At 43.0% G+C, this 20299-nt stretch overlaps 1 protein-coding gene across 1 annotated transcript in view; it reads left to right on the top strand.

The window, feature by feature from the left end:
• VAT1L (vesicle amine transport 1-like) overlaps window positions 1-20299 on the top strand; it is a 113439-nt gene that overhangs the window by 14439 nt on the left and 78701 nt on the right. Inside the window, exons 2-3 of the mRNA XM_015409964.1 lie at window positions 9769-9898; window positions 12677-12892. Of these exons, the coding sequence (XP_015265450.1) occupies window positions 9769-9898; window positions 12677-12892 (346 nt within the window). The remainder of the gene's footprint in view (window positions 1-9768; window positions 9899-12676; window positions 12893-20299) is intronic.

The following is a 20299-nucleotide window of genomic DNA, read 5'->3' as shown; positions in this document are numbered from 1 at the left end:
CATAGAGCTGATGGTGGAACAAGACTCTGAGTCATCACATGCAACACATTTCTAGTCTCGCAACACATTTCTAGACTAAGATACAGTGTTGACATGCATTGCATAAGGAAAGCGTGATTTAGCTAGGACATCATGCAGAATTTCCCTTCTCTTTTTCCTCTCCCTTATTATGTCACGTGGAGGATCTCACCACCAATGAGAGGGAGTTCTTAGACCCACATTAGCAGGTCAGATGGGGCTTTCAGTGCTTTTTTCACTTTTCCATAGGATCGGTAGTCTGACATTTGTAGTAAAGGGTAATTTGCTTGGTCAGATGCTTGCTCTTTGACTCATTCATCCAGTTTCCTCAAGAGAAATCCAGTGTGTATCAACATGGGCATTAAAAAAGAAAAATCGTTCTGCTAGATATTTTTTTAACTATGACCCTTCAGTCCAGTTCTAATTTCCGTTCTGTCTCTGGCTCACTGTTTGGATAAGAGATTATTTTTGTGCTGTTTACTCTGGTCAATAGAATAACCTCAGTTGGTCTTTTCCTTGCCTGTGTGTGTGTGTGTGTGTGTTTTCAAATGGAAATTATGTTGGACTTCTTAATACAGAGTAGGACTTCACAAATGCAGACATTGAAGGACATGTCAAATTACTACACTTATGTTACTCTTAGGGTTGCCAGACCTCCCCACCAGTGGGGACGGGGTCCACCACCAAACAGGCCCTGCCCCCCCACTAGGGTTGCCAAGTCGTTGCAGTCGCTGCAGCGGGGGACTCCCGGGCGGTGACTGGAGCGCGCGCGAGGAAGGCCCAGGACACATTGCTGGCATCTCATAGGAAGTGACATCATCATGCCAGTGACTTCCAAGCAATGCTCTGCTATTTGGGCAAAAACTCTATTGTAGAAGCCAGTTTTACCATAGAGTTTTTGCCCAAATATGAGTGTCACCCGGAAGTCACTGGCATGATCACATCACTTCCTCTGCAATGGCAGGACTGTGGTCTGGGCCTTTTGCTTTCTCCTGGTAAGTCTCCCCCCTATCCACTGCAGGTTGCCAGGAAGGAACTGACGACCCTAGTTATTCTACAATAGGTGTACTGGTACCAGTGCTCATCCAGACAACAGAAATGTGTGACTCTGTTTGAGCATCCCCTGGAACTCCAGTATAATCTATTTAAAGAAAACATTTTAAAAATGAATACCCCACCAATGTTTTGGAACCTGATGTAAGATGATCAGTTATCAGCCATTAAGAATGAGATACAGAAGGAATTTATGTATTTATTCACTTTATAGTCCACTTATCTCACTGAGACTCAAGGTGGATTTTTTCTCCCATCAAGTCACAGCTCATTTATGGTGACCCTGTGGGATTTTCAAGACAAGAGATGTTCAGAGGTGGTTTGCCATTGCCTGCCTCTGCATCATGCCCCTTGTATTTCTTGGTGGTCTCCCTTCCAAATACTAGCCAGGGCCAGTCCTGCTTAACTTCTGAGATCTGATTAAATCAAGCTTGCCTAGGGATGCCAGGTCCCTCCTAGCAACTGGCAGGGGATGGGGGACTTACCAGGAACAGGAGGGAGGCCCAGCCAATGCTGCAGCGATGTCTCTATGTCACTTCCAACATAACCCAGGGGTGACGTCATCACGCAGCGATGTTGGGGCAACATTCTGGTATTTGGACAAAAACTCTATGGTAAATTTGGCTTCTACCATAGAGTTCTTGCCCAAATACCAGATCATCACCCCACTATGATGATGTCACTTCCAAGTCACGTCAGAAATGATGTAGACACATTGCTGCGACGTCGACTGGGCCTTGCTCTTTTTCCTGATACGTCCCCTCCTGCTGGCCAACTGATTGGTGGCAGGGCAGTGGGGCCTGGTGGTGGGGCTATCCAGGTCAGGGACACAAAGTAAAATAATGCACTCCAATGGCATGAGACATCTAATAATGCAATAGTGCTAGGATTACAAAAAATCAGAAACAAGCAAAAATAGAATCAGACATTATGTTTCAAACAAGTATTGCAAAAGTAGAAAGCAATGCAAGAAGAGCAGGATAATACCTACAATAAATAAATAAATACAGACATTGTCATAGACTGATGTCCTGTTCTGTTTATAAAAGTGCAACTGGACCTCACTGTCTACTCCAGTCATGGACTTACCAGGAACAGGAGGGAGGCCCAGCCAATGCTGTAGCGATGTCTCTATGTCACTTCCAACATAACCCAGGGGTGACTTCATCATGCAGCGATGTTAGGGGGACATTCTGGTATTTGGTCAAAAACTCTATGGTAAATTTGGCTTCTACCATGGAGTTCTTACCCAAATACCAGATCATCACCCCACTATGATGATGTCACTTCCAAGTCATGTCAGAAATGATGTAGACACGTTGCTGCTGGGCCTTGCTCTTCTTGTGGGCACTCAATGAAATTGCTGAGCAGTCGGGTTAGAACAGACAAAAGGAAGTACTTCTTCACCCAAAGAGTGATTAACACATGGAATGCCACAGGAGGTGGTGGCAGCTAGAAGCATGGACAGCTTCAGAGGGAATTAGATAAGCATATGGAGCAGAAGTCCATCAGTGGCTATTAGCCACAAGGTATAGGTAGGAACTCTCAGTCTGGGGCAAGTGATGCACTGTAGTCTTGGTGCCTGGGGAGGCAACAGTGTCTTGGCCCCACTGGTGGACCTCCTACTGGCACCTGGTATATTTTTGGCCACTGTGTGACAGAGTGTTAGATGGGCCATTGGCCTGATGCAACATTGGCTTCTCTTATGTTCTTATGTTTTGTTTGCCCCCATCAACTGAGGTTAGATGGGTGCCACCCCGAGAAAACTTGATCATGGTGCCAGAATTTTGAAGCTCTTTCTCCAGGGATGTTTGTCTGTCTACCTCTGTGATTGTCTTCCACCAGGGGATTAAGATTATTATGTTTTATTTGGGGCACTCAATTCTTATGGGCTCTCCTCCCCGGTTATGTTGTACTTGTACATTTGCATGTTTTTGTCAAATTGTATAAATATCTTAAAGGCTGTCTTAAAGTTTTAAATGTTTTCATGTTTGGATGAAGACTTGTGTTATACTCAGAAAAACAGCTTTTTATATCCACTCATGTGACGGAGCACCACTGAAAAGTTTTGTATAGATGGTATCTTAGGCCTGTTACGATGACATTTCCAACAAAGCCATACCAGATGTGTGTCAAGTGTGTATGAGGGCACATGGTAGGTTTGTGTTCAGATTCAGAAATATTGAATTCCAGAAAGTTGGCTCTTAGGGTTGCCAGCTCCAGGTTGGGAAATACCTGGAGATTTTTTGGGGGGTGGAGCTTGGAGTTGGCAGGGTTTGAGGAGGGGAGGGATCTCAGCAGGTTATATTGCCATACAGTCTCCGAAGTAGCCATTTTCTTCAGGGGAACTGATCTCTTGTCATCTGGAGATCCATTGTATTTTTGGGAGATCTCCAGGCCCCACCTAGAGTCTGGCAACCCTATTGGATGTGCTAGTCTTGTTGCAGTAGAAAATTGGTGTTGATGGTGCCATCTCTGCATGGGATTGTACTGTTTTCATGGCAGAAGCTTTGGTAGGATGTTAACCCCTTCATTAGAGGCATGAAGGTTGAGCTCAGCAGATACTTACATGCCCACCTGCAGGCACAGAGAGCTATAAAAGGGTGGGAAGAGTAAATAGCAAGGTCAAAAAGTCAGGAAATTCAAGACTGTTGACATTCCTATGCAAAGCTCCAATGTATACCAGACGTGCCCAGTGACCATTCATGAAGGCAGTAATAACACTGTCCTTCCTAGCTTTGCTAAGGTAATCTGCCCCCTGTAATGGTGAAACTCACCCTGTGAGTAAGCTTCTTTGAAGGCAGAGATAGTTGTCCCATTCCAGCTACGAAATCTGGTTTCCTCCGTGTATGAGGCTGAAAGTGGAATCACAGCATAAATCAGACAGGTGTGAACAGTGTACTTCAAAGTAGGAATGATTTCAAGTTTCTCTCCCCTGCCATTGCAGCCCCCAAATCCATGTTTTGATTGTTCTTTTCCTTTAGATGTTTTTGCCTCATTTTCCTCCCCCAAAAGTACACATTTCTTCCATTGTATTTACTATTTTGTCAATAAATCAGCATTAGATTTTATAAACTGCACACAAAATGGTACAGCATGCATTCACATTACAAACAACTCTGGCTGAAATCCCATGAACACTTTTCTGTGAGTAAACCTCATTTAATAAAATGGGATATTGTTCAGAGTAGACCTGCTCCTTAAAAATACCCAACAGCAACAAGCAGATAACTGAAATCACTGGCATTTAATAGGCATTTGATAGGGTTTATTTTTTATTTCATTAAATTAATTATCTGGTTTAATCAAAAATTTAAATAGATCTGCATAATTCAAAACACCCCAATCTGCATGTTTTTAAGAAGATATTGGCATTTCTTTTAAGTTCTAGAACATTTTAATAAGCATTGTTAGAAGGAAAAGCCATATGTTTAGGCATTTTAAATGTAGAATATTTCTTTGCTAAGAAACACACCAATAATGGTTTAAATTTCAATAAGTTCAAATTTAATCAGTAATGTAGAATGCCCAGATTTAAAAGACATACTAACATGAAGCTGTTAGGTTTGTTATTCTTCGCACCGACTCTGCGACCCCATGGACCACATTATGCCAGGCCCTCCTGTCCTCCACCGTCCTCTGGTTTGCTTAACTTCATGTTCACTGCATCGATAACACTGTCTAACCATCTCATCCTTTCCCGTCCCCTTCTTCTGTTACCTTCAATCTTTTCCAGCATCAGGGTCTTCTCCAGTGTGTTCTCCCTTCTCATATTGTAGCCAAAGTGTTTGAGCGTCAGTTTCTGGCCTTTCTCCAGTGAGTTCTCCCTTCTCATATGGTAGCCAGAGTGTTTGAGCATCAGTTTCTGGCCTTTCGGTCAGGGTTGATTTCTTTTAAGATTGATTGATTTGGTCTCCTTGCAGTCCAAGGGACTCTCAAGAGTCCCTGTTAGGTTTAGTTACAGTTAATTCTTTTTCCTTAAAAAAATTACAACAGTTTCACACTGACATGGAAAATATATGCAGGGTACAAACGGGAATGAACAATCTATGTTTATTATCAAATTTGGCAGAGGAAGAAGAGTAGCTGGCATCTAGCTTTGAACTTTATGTTGGTCTCCCCTTCAATCAAAGCTGTATACTGATTTTATCAAAGGAGAAATTTCAATCTGTGATTAAAGCTTTTCTTGATCAAACCAATTAAACAAATTGGAACTCTCAGCTTTCCCGGCTGTGTGATGAAAATAACTGGGATTCTCCTCTTTTATGTAAAACAGCAGCTATTGGCACAGTACTAAGCATGTCTGTTCAATAGGCTTACTCTCAGAAAAGTATGTTTCAAGCATATCAGCCCATAAGGAAAATCCTACATATACCTCTTGGTTGCTTTACCACTGAGTATTTTCTGTCTCCCAGCCAGATACTGAGAATCACTAGGACTAGGAATTCAGCTATTGGGAGGGGTTTTTAGCCTAAATAACCCAGACCAGTGGATACCAACCTTTTCACTATGGTGGCCCATTCAAGGCTGGCCCAAGGTTTTTTAGCACTCATAACAAACTGTGACCTTGTTGGCACCCATCTAGTTCTGCATTCCGTTTTATACAGTGGCTAACCGAACTTTTTAAAATCAAGTCTGTAGTGGTTTGGTTTGGTGTTGTGGTTAAGAACGCGGACTCTAATTTGGGAGAACTGGGTTTGATTCCCCACTCCTCCACATGCAGCCAGCTGGGTAACCTTGGGTCAGTTACAGTTCTCTTAGAGCTGTTATCTCAAGAGCAGTTCTCTCAGTGCTCTCTAAGCCCCACCTACCTCACAGGGTGTCTGTTGTGGGGAGAAGAAGAAGAAGAGATTGGATTTATACCCCACCCTTCACTACCCAAAGGTGTCTCAGAGTGGCTTACAAACTTCTTTCCCTTCCCCTCCCCACAACAGACACCCTGTGAGGTAGGCGGGGCTGAGAGAGCTCAGAAACTGCTTTTTTCAAGAACAGCTCCTTATCAGAACTACGGCTTGCCCAATGTCATCCAGCCAGGTGCAAGTGGAGGAGTGGGGAATCAAACCCGGTTCTCCCAGATTAGAGTCCGCGCACTTAACCAGTACACCAAACCCCCCTACGGGAGGGGAAGGGAAAGGAGATTGTAAGCTGCTCTGCGACTTTGAGTGAAGGGCGGGGTATAAATCCAATTCTCCTCCTCCCCCGCCCTTTTGCAAAACCAACAAACATTTTACAAACGGTAGAGCTGCCACCACTATGAGCCCCAAGAAAATTCCATTCTGACATACACAGCCTTTGCATATGAAGGTTACAGTCCAGCCTTTGGCCACTCTCTACTTCTCCATTAGTCCCTCTAATCCCCCCTAAGATTCTACGAAACTCCGGGCACTTTATCAGGGCACTCATTTTACATGGTGAAGATAAAATACCAAGTATTATATGACATGGAAGATACGGTTTCCATGGTCAGATCTTGGTTTCCAAAATACAAACGAGAACAATGGAAAGAGCAGGGGCAGCCATTAGGGAGGGCAAGCCTGCGACCCATTTTCAGAGTTTGAGCCCATTAGAGCTGGGCTGCTAAGCAGGGTCAGTGATGGTTAGTAGTTGCATGGAAGACCACCAAGGAAGGCCAGGGTTCCTATACAGAGGCAGGCTCTGGTCATTTCTTGCCTTGACAACCACATGAAGGGTTGCCATGAGTGGGCTGTGACTTGACAGGACTTAATTATTGTTTAGTGGCATAATTGTCTAGTCACCACGGAAATTGACTTCCAAGTTGGAGGTAGAAAAATCTGATTTTTAAGAAAGGGGAATGAGACAAGAGCAGATCTGGATTTAGTCTGGATCAGGGCTTTTTTTTCTGGGAGAACACACTGGAACAGAGTTCCGGAACCTCTTTGACAAAATTCTGTTTAAAATGTTTACAAATTCAGGAGTTTTCAGTGTGCAGACTGAAAACTTAATTTCCCCTTGAGAGTTCCGGCATCTCTTTAAAAAAGCCCTCGTCTAACCTCACACACTGGGCTGTTCTTTTGTTCTTTTGTTTTTCATGACTGCATTTGAAAATCAGCATGAAAGCTTCAAAATGGGTGTGGGAAAAGACAGGAAATGCCCCTCCACCCAGTACTTTTCAGCAACTTAAACTGTGTCTTCCTGCCAAGCTTCAAGCTATTTTCCAGTGGCAAGGGATGGCCAAGAGGGTCCTATCTATGTGGGAATGGTGCTAGGAAGGGAGGCCTTCCTTGAATGTTGTCATAAACAATTGGCTTGTCTAAGGTGGTGGGGAGGGCATCACAGGAACAACACCTATTCACCCTGAATACTCAATGCATACGCACATATGCAGCAGCATTCCCAAGCCTCAGTCTACCAAGCCTTTTTCTTCTCTGCCATCTCCATCTCCATCTCCAAAGAGTAGTGGGGAAGCTGGTTGGGAAGCTTACAGGCAGAACTGGGAGGCCTCTGGCTTCCCTCATGATCCTACAATCCATGCTGATTCAGGGTGGATCTATTTTTAAATGGATCAGCTGAAAATTCCCTAAGTTAATTATATCAGTTTCATCGGTGGTGGTGAAGGTTTGATGAAGACCCTGAAGTTCTGAACCATTAATTTGTCAGTCTGCTAGAAGCAGGGCCTCGGCTGTGGTGGCTCCTTTCAAGACATGCCTGGCAGGCTTAGATTACTAAAGCATTTAGGGAATTGGTTAAAACAATTTTCTTTTCCACAAGACTTTCTGGATAAATAGCTGTTGCTATGCTACACTGAGATTGATAGTTGGATGGAGAATTGCTTTCATTGCTTTGTTATCCACAGTTTTATCCTAATATATCGTTCTGTAATCTGGTCGTTTGTATTTTCTGCCTTAGGTATTTCAGTTTACTGTGTTTCAACACATTTTTCAAAAGCTTTAGTCCTTTCCACAGTTGTTGTTGTTTTTTGTATCCACAGTTATTGGTATGGGAAACTGTCTTCTGAGTCAGATCATTGGTCTATCTAGCTCAGTACTTTTTCCTTGAATTGGCATAGGCTCTCTAGGGTTTTAGGTGAAATATTAAAGATAATTTCAAGAGGAAGACAACTAAAGCATTTATTGACAGACTCTGCTTTATCTACCACCTCCCTACTCCATCTCTGTACCAGATTCTAGAATGTTTAATAATCACAGGGGAACATGTGGCCCCATTGTTATTTATTTTTATATTAATGACATGTTAAGCAGCTTAAGTAACCCTGACTTTCACCCCCCTACATTAGCTGACCAAAAGATCCCTGTATTATTATATGCTGATGATACAGTTCTACTTTCTAGAACCCCTGTGGGGCTTAGAAGAGCCATGAGAAGCTTTAGCCCATAGGCGTAATCTTCGTGGGGGCGGCGGGGCTTCAGCCCCCGCCGAAATTTTCAGGAAGGTGCTCAGCCTCCCCCGGGAGCCACCCTTGCTCCTAGCAAAGCAATGCCTCTGGCCCAGCCCCAGCCCCCCCCCCCGGGAAATTGGAAAGTCTACACCCTTGCTAGCCAGTATTGTAATGAGAATCAACCTGAGATTAATTATCAAAAACTAAAATTATATCCTTCGGCAGTAGAGTAAAAAACAGGATTTGGAGCATCAATGGCCACAGGGTGGAACAGGTAGAAAGCTTTAGGTATTTAGGGGTGATGTTACACTCGTCAGAGACCAGGAAAACGCATCATGATTTCGTGGCCAATATTGGACAAAAATCAGCTCAGGCCATTCAAAAAAATGTCCATCTAAAAGGAGGACAATACATTCCTGCGGCACTTAAGCTCTTTCAGGCGAAAACTGTATCCCAGCTGTTGTATGGAACAATAACAGGCCCACCATCTTCTGCCTTTAGCCCACTAGAAAGAGTTCAATCAAAAATTTTTAAGAGTGATATTTAGATTGCCCAGTTGTGTTTCAAATGCAAGCTTGCGCCTAGACTCTGGACTGATCAAAATAGGGGCTAGAGTAAGTCTTGCCTCCATTATATTGTGGCTTAAGCTAAATTACCTTCCCCAAGGATTAACATCCATAACCCTTTGGGACTGTTTTCAATCTCCCTGGCTAACAGTGGTCCACCACAAATTGAGAATTTTAGGCTTGTCTGCTCAGACCCTCCTGGTAATGGGACTGGACCGGGCGAAAGCCCTGGTAAAACAACGGGTGTTTGACATTGAGCGCCAGAACGATATTAAAGGCCCCCCTGCACGAGAGGGTTTGCCCCTGCGGAGCTGGTATGGTTGAATCTATATAACATGTCTTGTATCAGTGTGGTTTCTACCAAGAAATTCGTGCAAAATTCATTCTTCCTTTCCTTAGAAAGCCACAGGACTGCCCTGTTTCTGAGATTACTAGGACACCCCTTACCGGTGCAAATCCACAAATCACAGCTTCTTGTGCAAGGTTTTTTTGCGGGTGCTACCAAAATCCGTAAAGTTATTTTAAGCAGTGGTTCTTAAATTTAATATAATATTTATTTAAATCTGAGATATCTTTTATCAAATTTAAATTATATTTTTATTATCTGTTTATTTTTTTATGTATATGCGTGTATATGATTTATGCTGGTCTTCGACCATATTAATAAATCTGAATCTGAATGAGATACTGGTTGATCTTTACTCTGGATTTCTTTCTCCCCTTCTCTAAGATGTGTATTCTCATATAATCTTCTCTTGCTTCTTTCATTTACAGTGGATTAAATTTTATTGATCTGATGGTTCGGCAAGGTAATATTGACAACCCACCCAAAACCCCACTGGTACCTGGATTTGAATGCTCTGGAATTGTAGAAGCTCTGGGTGAAAATGTGAAAGGTTATGAGGTAATGTAATGCTTAACTGTATATAATTTGGGACCCTGGGACTCTTTCCTTGAGTTATTATTTCTCATTTTTAATATGGTTGTGTTCCAGAGACAGAAACAGACAAATTAGTCCGATGTCACATTGTTTCAGTAGGCATAGTGGCTAAAACGTTTAAACTATGAAGTAACAAAGTCCTCGTTCTCCATGAACCCATCCAGTTGATGGTCTTGGGTAGACCACTGTCTGTCAGCTTCAGCACTTTCCTCTTCCCATCTGAATTATGAGCATATGAGTCCACTGTACATGTTGATTTTAAGGACAGCTGAAATAATGTATAAAACACACTTTCAGTACTTCTTCCACAAGCAGACTTCTGTGACTGAAAGTCTCCTCCCATGACCAGAAGACATCATCTGTGAGTGAAGAGGTCCTTCCTTGAAGATATCTCTGTGACTGGATCTTTGGATCCAGCTGTGAACAAGCACCACCACCACCACCACCACAATAATAATAATGGAAAACATGGACAGAACCATACAACTTGCTCCATGCACCCACAGGGGTTTTGAGAATGTGCCTCCTTAATGGCTTTGTGGAAGACCTGAAAGGGTGATGTCTTGCTGGTGAACATTGCCAAAGCAGACCTGTCATTCCAATTTCAATGAAGCACTCTCTCCAATTAAAAGGTTGTATCATTTTTCAAAATGGTCATCGTATTAAGACCTGCCAGATTGCTTTTAAAAGATCTTTAAAAGGTGAAATGCCCGTATATAGTAAGAATTGACCTAGAATTAAGCATCTCTGTATTAGAAGCAATGGCTGAAAATATCCATCAGTGTAACTGATTGACTGTCAGGTGTGTTGCTTCTGATCATTTGTAGATGGAACACTGATAGCTGTATATTCCATGAATTTGTCTCAATTTAAGAGCCACCCAACAAGCAAGGGGTCTTCTCACTGGGGTAGATAAATTCCATCTCTCTGTTGACACCTGCTTCTTCTCCCCTTTCACCACTGCCTCTTCTTCCTCCCCCACTCCCTTTTCTTCCTCCTCTCAATCCCGCCTGCCAACTCCCACCATCGCCACTGCACAGATTGTTTGAGCCACACTCTGGGGCCAGGTTCAGAATCAGATATAAAGACTGTGTCTTGTATGAAGTGCTGTAGAGTTCTGAGAAAGAATAAATTATTTCCATTGGCTTTCCCACCCTATCATTGATCATTTTTAGAAACCCCTTTTATGTGCTGCTCAATAAGCTATGAAGTCCCAACCTATTTAGCCTGACCTCAAAGGAAAGATGATTCCATATAGCCTTTGATCATTGTTGTTGATCATTGAAGTTGGCCACTCCTGTATTCTCTAGCTCTGTGTTCTTTTTCTAAATGGGTCTACTAAAACTGCTTGAACAATATGTACATTTCTGTATCAAAACCTGCACAGAACATTTCTGAATAAATTAGTTTGACTTTATTTTTACAGACTTTAGTATAGTATATCTGAACATGGTATATGTATCAACACACTTTAAAAAAACCCACTCTCTTTGCTGCATCATATTTGAGATAAGCCCCTCCCCTCCCATTTCTTGCTAGTTATATCTTTTGGATAGTAATAGAATTTCAGATGCTAGAGTAATGTATTTTGAATTCCTATTTTAGAACCAGTCAAGAGTAGCTGATAAAGTTAGATACAGGTCTGAAAGTACAATGATACAAAGTTTGCAGTCAAAATCCAATCTGTACTCTTAAAAAGCCCCAAAATGCAATCACCAAGACACATTAGCACAACTTGTCAATGTTTTTCGATCTAGTCTACAGATTTCAAGAACTGTATTAATTTAATCATTGAGATCTTGGGAGAGAAATGCAATTATTCATTTAATGGGGTATCACCATGCCTTTCTGTTGAAACAACCTACAAGGTGATGTATTTCCAGAACAAGAGAAATTCCAAGTTGTTGGAGTAAGCAATCAGTTACCAATAGAACTTCTGTATTGTCTGGATTGGGCTTCAGTTTATTAGTTCAAATCTAGCCTGTTACTCACTCTCAATGCCTGTTTAGGATGTCAGCTGCTTCACTTGGTGCAGATGACAGGGAGAAATAGGTACATATCAATGACGTCTTTCTCCAAACTATCTCACCTAGCAGTTGGGAGTAGATACAGGTGAGACTGAGAGAGAGAGAGTGGTCCAAGGTTAGCCAGTGAGCTTCAGGGATGAACAGGACTTGAACCAAAGTTTTCTTAATCCTAGTCCAACACTTCAAGCACTGTGCCACACTGCTTTTCTATGCAACTGCCAAGCCTGTCCCACAACACCAAAACTCAGGGAAGCTCCATCACCTGACTGAGCAAGAATTCAGCCCGCCTCCTGTTAGATCTGTTGTGAAAGCTCTTTTACTGTGCATCCTGAGAAATTCAGAGCTAGATTTGAATCCAGTGGTATCTTAGAGACCAACAAGATTTTCGGGATATTTGACTGTTGAAAGTTGGGCTGGACAGACCTTTGACCTAATGCATCATAGCAATCTTCATATTCTTGGCTGGTTCAGAAATAGTCATGTACTGTTTGATCTCTCTACCAATGATGACTAGTTGCTGGATGTGAACTGTTTGCCATTGAAAAGCATTCTACCTTTGAGGGTTTTACAGAATTGCAGTCTGTGTAGTCATCTCTTTTCATACGTGCCACTTATCCCTTGATCGAGTGATGCATGTGTGAACCAGCCCTTATTAGAGATCACCCTGTAGCCCTGAATTCCAGACCCTGAATGTGACACTTTCAACTGCTTTCAGATTGGAGACAGGGTCATGGCTTTTGTCAACTACAACGCCTGGGCAGAAGTTGTGTGCACGCCTTTGGAATTTGTGTACAAGATCCCTGATGATATGAGCTTTTCAGAAGCTGCTGCTTTTCCTATGAACTTTGTCACTGCCTACATGATGCTCTTTGAGGTCGCCAACTTGCGAGAAGGCATGTCGGTGCTGGTTCACTCTGCAGGAGGCGGGGTGGTAAGTTTAGCTTCACTTAACTCTTGGCATATGAGGAATTGTAACTTCGGATGTGGTGAACCTTGGTATGAGCCTTGACTTCTTGTTTAAAATTTTACCATCTGTCAAAGAGATAGGATGATGGAACTGTCCTCTCTGTCTCTTCCCATCTACACACCTATAAGCATTAATGTGCATTGATTTAACATCCTTTCCCAGTCTCATGAAAAACTTATTGATTGTCCCTGTGAGCTTTTAAGAAAACAGGAAGTTGTTAAGACTTCAGATCTTAAATGTTTGTTGAGGAACAGAAATCACAGTGTTTACTTTTAGATGACAATATTTCATGTATTCGGTTTTTGTATGTCAAGCAGGATATGCACTCCCCCCCCCCTTTAGAAAATGCCAGGCTGAGCTGTGGTATCCCTACCCTGATGCTACAGCCTGTCCCAAACACCACTTTCCCTCTTGGGCGATAGCATCTGAGCTTGGAATCTTGTGCTTTGACATCATTCTGTTATTTCCTGTTCATATTCTTTGGTGAGATGGAGCAAGAGGTTTGAGTAGATAGCATGGTGGTTCTTCTTGAGGTTTAGGTTCAAGGTTCACCCTTGGGACCCTGCACTTGGGAGGGGTCTCAATTGTAGGGTCCTGCTTCCATGTCTGCCATGAGGATTTCTTCAGCACTGCAGTCTGTACTTGACTTCTCTGCGGACACAATTACAAAACTGTATGGCTTCCCTTGTTGAGCTGTCTGACTCCTCTTCCTCAGAGTGGGTGCTCTAGCCATTCCTTGAGCCTTGGTGGCAAAAAGTCAAATTGCAGCCAACTTATGTTGAGCCCCATAAGGTTTTTAAGACAAAAGACAAACAAAGGTGGTTTCCCATTGCCTGCCTCCACATAGGAAACCCTGGACTTTCTTGGTGTTTCCCATTCCAGGAGTAATCAGGGCTGACCCTGCTTAGCGCCCAAGATCTGATGAAATCAGCCTATCGTGGGCCATCCAGGTCAGGGCTGTCTGAGGCTTCGGTCATGACAAAACAAATAATTTGGGATCTCATGTAAAGGCTTCCCAGATATATATTTATACGTTCTTCTGATCTTGAGTATTAGCAGAACCCTGAGAAGGTCGACATGTTACACCCACCACAGAGACTGAAACAGCATGGCACCCTATTGCTTAGTATAAATCACCACGTGAATGAGCCCGTTGTACCTGACTTTCCATGCAGTTTTTGATAGTTGCCATTAACATGAATCAAGAGATGGGTAGAAACCTCATGGTGAATGTTACTAAGCAATACAAGGGAGGGGTTGAATGGGAAACTCATCCAGAGAGTCCAGTTGTGTGGCAAGTGTAATGTCTTCTTACCCAAGATGCAATGTCTGGAGCTTCTTCCTGTTTTAAGGACAGGGAAATAGCAGGAGAGAGGTGGGAGAGAAGGCCAGGGGAAAGGAAGGAAAACCATGGAAGCTGGCACTGATGTCCAACTTCAACCCAAAAGCAGAGCACCAGGACGATCCCTTAAAGAAAGTCTACAAAGCTAGGCACTCCACTTGAACCAAAGCAGCCAGAAAAGGCTTGCATCTTCTGTACATGGCAAGTTTCGGGGGGCCCTTTCTTCCCTGTCTGCCCAAATCCTAAGTATGCATGCAGGCTACAACTGGCATAACAAGGATAAAGTTATCTCAGCAGAAAATCTCTTTAGCCCAAGATAATTGTGCTTAAGATGAAAGACCCCTCCCAGACCATTGCAGTAAAGCACTGGAATTTATAATCTTATTACGGCTCAGTACAGTACAGAGGAGGTCTGTTTTATTCTTGTTGAATATTAAAAGAAAATCTGAAGTGTGGAATTTGGAAAGAATAGAGAGCTGGAGGAGGGGGAAGTAAGATTGCTCAAGAACTGCAGAAGTAAATTGGGACTCAGTGACTCCATAGGAACCATATTACTTGCTGTTGTTGTTATAATAGAACTTAAAACATATGGTGCTTTGCGAGGTATATGGTGTTTTACAGAAGCAAAACCGGTAGGTCCTTGCTTAAATTAAGGAGCCTACAGTCTATTTTGGGAGAGTGGGGGAGGAAGAGAATTGGGAGAAGAGAGGGGAATGGTAATAACCTGTGGCCTGAGTCTTGCAAATCTCAGGGAGCATCATCTCAGATATGATCCCCTGTAAACTTTATAGCCCCGTGCTCATATTTGGGAATACATTGTGAACATATGAAGTTGCCTTATACTAGCCCTGTACACACAACCCCTTGACTTGACTGAATGGACAGAAAGGGAGAATGGGAATGAGCACACTGGTCTTCCCCCACTTCGGCATGACGTCTACGGAAGCACTTTATTGTTGAATGTAATGTGTTGATTAATTTTTATGGTTTTATTGGTTTTTATGTATGGGCTCATTGCCCCTTGTAAGCCGCCCTGAGCCCGCTCGCGGGGAGGGCGGGGTAAAAATGTCTAAAATAAATAAATAAATAAATAAATAGCTGGGGTTGCTAACTTCCAGGTGAGGCCTGGAGATCTCTTGGGATTGCAACCGATTTCCAGATGACAGAGATCAGTTTCCCCGGAGAAAACGGCTGTTTTGGAGGGTGGGCTCTATGGCATTATACCTCACTGAGGTCCCTCCCCTCCCTAAACCTTGACTTCCCCAGGCTCCACTGGCAAATCTCCAGGAACTTTCCAAACTGGTGTTGGCAACCCTAAACAGCTGGCTTGTGAGCGCATCATCAATGTGTGGAGGACATGTCCTCTCAAATGCTCCCTCCCTGTCATCAGCAATGTTTAGAAAGCAGTGTCCCCATAATGGGCAGGGAGTGGGAAATGTTACTTCCTTATGAGGAAAGGTCATTTGTCATATTGATCTGACAACCTTCAACATGGATGTGAGTATTTCTGCTTCCTTTTTCTCTGTCAGCCACTTGTGGAATTTGGGAACATTTTGGAGAGGTATTTCATCATACACATTACATTGTGGCAAAAAGGAAGCCACAGAGAGTATGGACCAAAGGGGTGGTCCTGTTGTTTCAGAAGAACTTGATTGTTCAATAGACTGATCACCACGATGCATATTTGTATTGACAAATAAAATACCATGCACCTAGGCAAAGCATGCAAGATTTCCCATGCGACCATCTGCACTGGCAGTGACACAACTATTTGTCCTTAGCTGGCTCAGAATACACATTTGCCCAGTTTGTAACATTTGGCCACATTACAGGTCAAACATCCTTTCCTGGGAAGTCCGTCTCCACTTCAGAGAACTCAACCAATTCTAAATCAAGCCTGATGCTACTTTGCATTATGTGATAAGTACACAAATACAAAAGTTCACCTGTCTCATCAGAGTGAAGGATACATGCCATTTCTTTGCTGCTAATTACTTTTAAAATACATTTTTAAAAAGTAAACAGGAACTCGGTTCCAAGTGAAGCAGCTCAATCCCATTTCACTGATTTTTAAAAACAAACAATTTTTAAAATGTCAATAAAACATAATAATATCAAAATGCACCAGGTCAAATGCATTCAAAAATACAAAGAACGCAGTCAAGTTTAAGCCAAAAAACCTGTGAATATAAAAATTAAAGAAATAGTAGTTGGAAAATCAGGCTCTTCCACTTCCATTTGAAGTTCACATTTGAGAGGGGGATCTGAACTTGAGATTCTCCAGTCTCAGTACAATTCTGCATACCAGGGGTCCTTGACCTTGTTAAGCCTGTGGAGACATTTGGAATTTTGAGAACAGGTAGTGAATGACACAACAAAATAGCCGCCATGCCTTGGGTGGGAATAATCACAAAATGACTGCTACAGAGACTAGGTGCAATCACAAAATGTCTGAAGGTTCCACAAAATTGTAGGAAGTTGCAAGTCAAGCCTCCACCTATGATGAAAAAAGCTGTTTCCAAATGGGTGCTTCCTGCATACACAAAGGTTGATGCCTCCTGCGCTCTTGAAGCACCTCCAAGTCCAGTGTGTCAGGGAAAGCCAGGTCTCGTGTTTTGGTTTAGGAAAGAGATGCTTTAGGGAAGAAGCGAGTGTGTATCAAGAATCATATTGGCAGGCAGCACACTGTGGATCAGTGGTGTATACAATTCTCTCTCTCTTCCCCCCTTCCCCCCTCCAATAGAGTGGATGAGCCACAATCCAGTGTTCATTTAGATGCGGAACTCCTGCTAGTCCTACATGTCTTAAACAACTGAAAAACTTCATGTCACGAACCAAACCAGTTAGTAGTTCATTAAGGACTTATTCATAGTGCATGGAAATGGGCATTACAAATGGCCCAGGAAGAGATGCTTGTCTACTCTTGTGATAGATTCAAGGGCCATTAACATCTGATGAGCTGGAAAAGGAAAGGGCCCCAGTTTACTCCTAAATGTCATGCACACTCTTGAATTAGTCCATGAAACAATAGTGGCCCCGTGATTCTAGAATGTTACACTTGTTGTATTCTCATCAATATAAGCTTAACTTCATTGTCTGGAGTATTTCAGGCATCTAAGGGCACATTCATGTTCCCGAAAACCAGGTGCGGGGGAAGCTTAAACTAGGATCTGTTCTGAGTTTTGCCAGGGGCCAGGGAAAAGGCTCCAGTACTACCCTTCCAGTACTTGTTCCCTTCCTGCAGTGCACATGATGGGAGAAGTGGGGGACAGAAGTTCTTTTATGTCCAGAGTTAAAAATGCTTCTCCCTCCTGTTCCGAGTGTCCCCTTGCCTTCTCTGAGGGGTCACAGCCTACATCCTGGAACCAGCCATGCTTTCTTTAAATAAATAAATGTATTATGAACATGCATGGGGACTGTAGATTGGGTCATGGCTGGAACTGATCCCACACTGGAGTTGCAGACTTCTGAGGATAGATCAGGTAACAAGGAAGGCAGGGCTGGCCCTAGACACATTCCAAAACCCAGTAATTGCATCACATGATATGAAAGTCACACCCTGTGGTCAATGTTCCCTCTAAGCTGTGGAGTCTTGTGAGCAAAAATTCCACTTTGTGAGCTCCTGGCATTAAAGCTATGAGCAGTGATTTGGCTGCTGCATAAATTAGTTTGCTCTGGAGCCCTCCTTCCTGAGCTGAAAGAAAAATGTGTGAGCCGGAGGTTAGAAAACTGTGAGCTAGCTCACACTAACTCAGCTTAGAGGGAACACCGCCTGTGGTCCATTGCTGTGCCATAAAGGATGCTAGGATGCATGCTGTTTCACGGCTGTTCTGAATTAGCATCTGGATTACTGAGGCGGCCTCGGCTGGGAGGGCAGGGTAGAAATCTAACAAACAAACAAATAAATAAATGGTGTGGTCCAGGTTGCCCATGAGATTTCAGATTTTCCACTGTGCTGTTTTTGTCCCCCAAATCCTCCTTTCCTCTCTTGCTTCTCTCTCATGCAAATGTCACCTATGGTTCTTTTTGTTATCAGTTTCCTTTTGCAAAATCTTTCTTGTAAAATGTGTGCTTTTTCAACATTATTTGTTGTCAGTAAATCAGCCCAAGACATTTGAGGATGTTAACATGAAAATGATGGACTTTGCATGGTGAAGTAACATGTGAATGGCATATAAAAACTGACCAACATAACATATCCAACACAAATGGACATACAAAATTATAAATAGATATAAAAAACGAAACCGAAGGAAGATTGGCTCATCCTTCATTTAAACTGATGTGGGAAAGAGACCGTTGTTTTGGAAGACCCTGGAATGCAGGCAGGTGGCCAATCAGGCATGATTTACATCAAGCCAAGGATCAGGTAACCAGGAGCTCAAGGATAGGCAACAAGCCTATAGAGCATGGCTGAGATCAAACCAGAATTCCAGAAGGCAGGGGCAAGAGAGGTCAAGCATCAGCCCCTCCCCCAACTTCACAGTTGCTCAGGCTGTAGATTCCAACCTGGATGCAGCACTTTTATACCACCAGGTAGAAGCTTATTGGACCCTTCAGTCAGCTGCTCCAAGGGTTTCTAGGGTTGCCAAGTGTTCTTACCTTGCCTGGCGGGGGAGCCTCGCTGGGCTCCGGGAGCTCCTCGGCGGTGCGCCGCCAGCACGTCACAAGAAGTGACGTGCTACGTCACTCACGTTGAGGGCGTGGCCAGCTTGTCGGAGGGAAAACCATAGAGTTTTCCCTGCGACAATCTGGGCCACGCCCCCAATGTGAGCGACGTGGCTACGTCACCTCTGGTGACGCAGCCACGCTGCACTTCGGGGGACGGAGTTCCCCCCGGGGCCCGATTCCGCAGCGGCGGAAAACAGGTCCCCAAAGCGGGGGTTTCCCCGCCCCCCCGCCCCCACTTGGCAGCCCTATGTATTTCCTCTGCTGGCCATTTTCAGGGAGGCATTGTGGTACAGAGATGATTTGCAATACAAACTGATGCAGAGTTACACCCTTCTAAATCACTGAAGTCAGTGGGATGGCAAGGGTATAATACTGGTTAAGGTGGCCAGGAGCTGTTCCCTGGAGGCAGGCAGCTCAGAATGCATGCAGAGTAAGGATCTAGACCTTCCAGTCCCAAGTTTGGGGTTTCCTGTAGCACATGACAAAGAAACAGGAAGAAAGGGGCTGGTATAATTAAGTAAAGTGTGTGATATTTCCAGCTTTTCCTCTTAGGGATCCACTTCAACAAGCTTCCTAAATCAGGAAGGCCATTGAAGTTCTGTACACTTTTTCTGATTCATTTGTAGATATTTCTGATAGGGAAAAATCAGCATACACCATGAATCTTGCACAGCCAGGTCTATGAAAAGCTTTTCTTTTCTTTTTTGGTAAACAAAATTTTTATTTTCATAGGAAATTCATTGTTTGACATTAAAAAACATTTTCACTTTTTCCATTATTTATCCCATTTCCCATTTCCACCACCCCCTTCTGAGGCTTCCCGCAATGCTTCTCCCCACTTTCCATTTTAAAAACATCATTAATTAAATCATTTTTCATATCATAGCTTACAATCTCAAGATAACCTCATTTTACTTAGTATTGATCTAAACATATTAAATTTTGTTTCACATCCCAGTTCTTTTTCAGATAAATTTTAAAGTCACTCCATTCTCCAAAAAACTCATCATCTTCTTTGTTGTTCAATTTTTTTGTAATCTTATCCATTTGTGCCATGAACAGAACTTTCCATTCTTCAACCTCTGGTACCTTTTCTGTCTTCCAAAATTGGGCATAAATCATTCTCGCTGTCACTATCAGGTACCAGAGTAAAGTCTTTTTGGTCGTATTAACTTCTTCCATTTTAAGTCCCAAAAGCAGAATTTCCGGTGCTTTTTTAAAATAACATTTCAGTATTTTTTGCATTTCGTTGTGGACTTTTGTCCAAAAGTCTACAGCTTTCTCGCAAGTCCACCACATGTGGTAAAATGAGCCCTCATGACTCTTACATTTCCAGCATTTGTTTGACATATTTTGGT

The sequence above is a fragment of the Gekko japonicus genome, unplaced genomic scaffold (assembly GCF_001447785.1).
Source record: "Gekko japonicus isolate JY-2015 unplaced genomic scaffold, Gekko_japonicus_V1.1 scaffold95, whole genome shotgun sequence".
Classification (NCBI taxonomy): domain Eukaryota; kingdom Metazoa; phylum Chordata; class Lepidosauria; order Squamata; family Gekkonidae; genus Gekko; species Gekko japonicus.
This window is presented reverse-complemented; position numbering and strand designations above follow the sequence as displayed.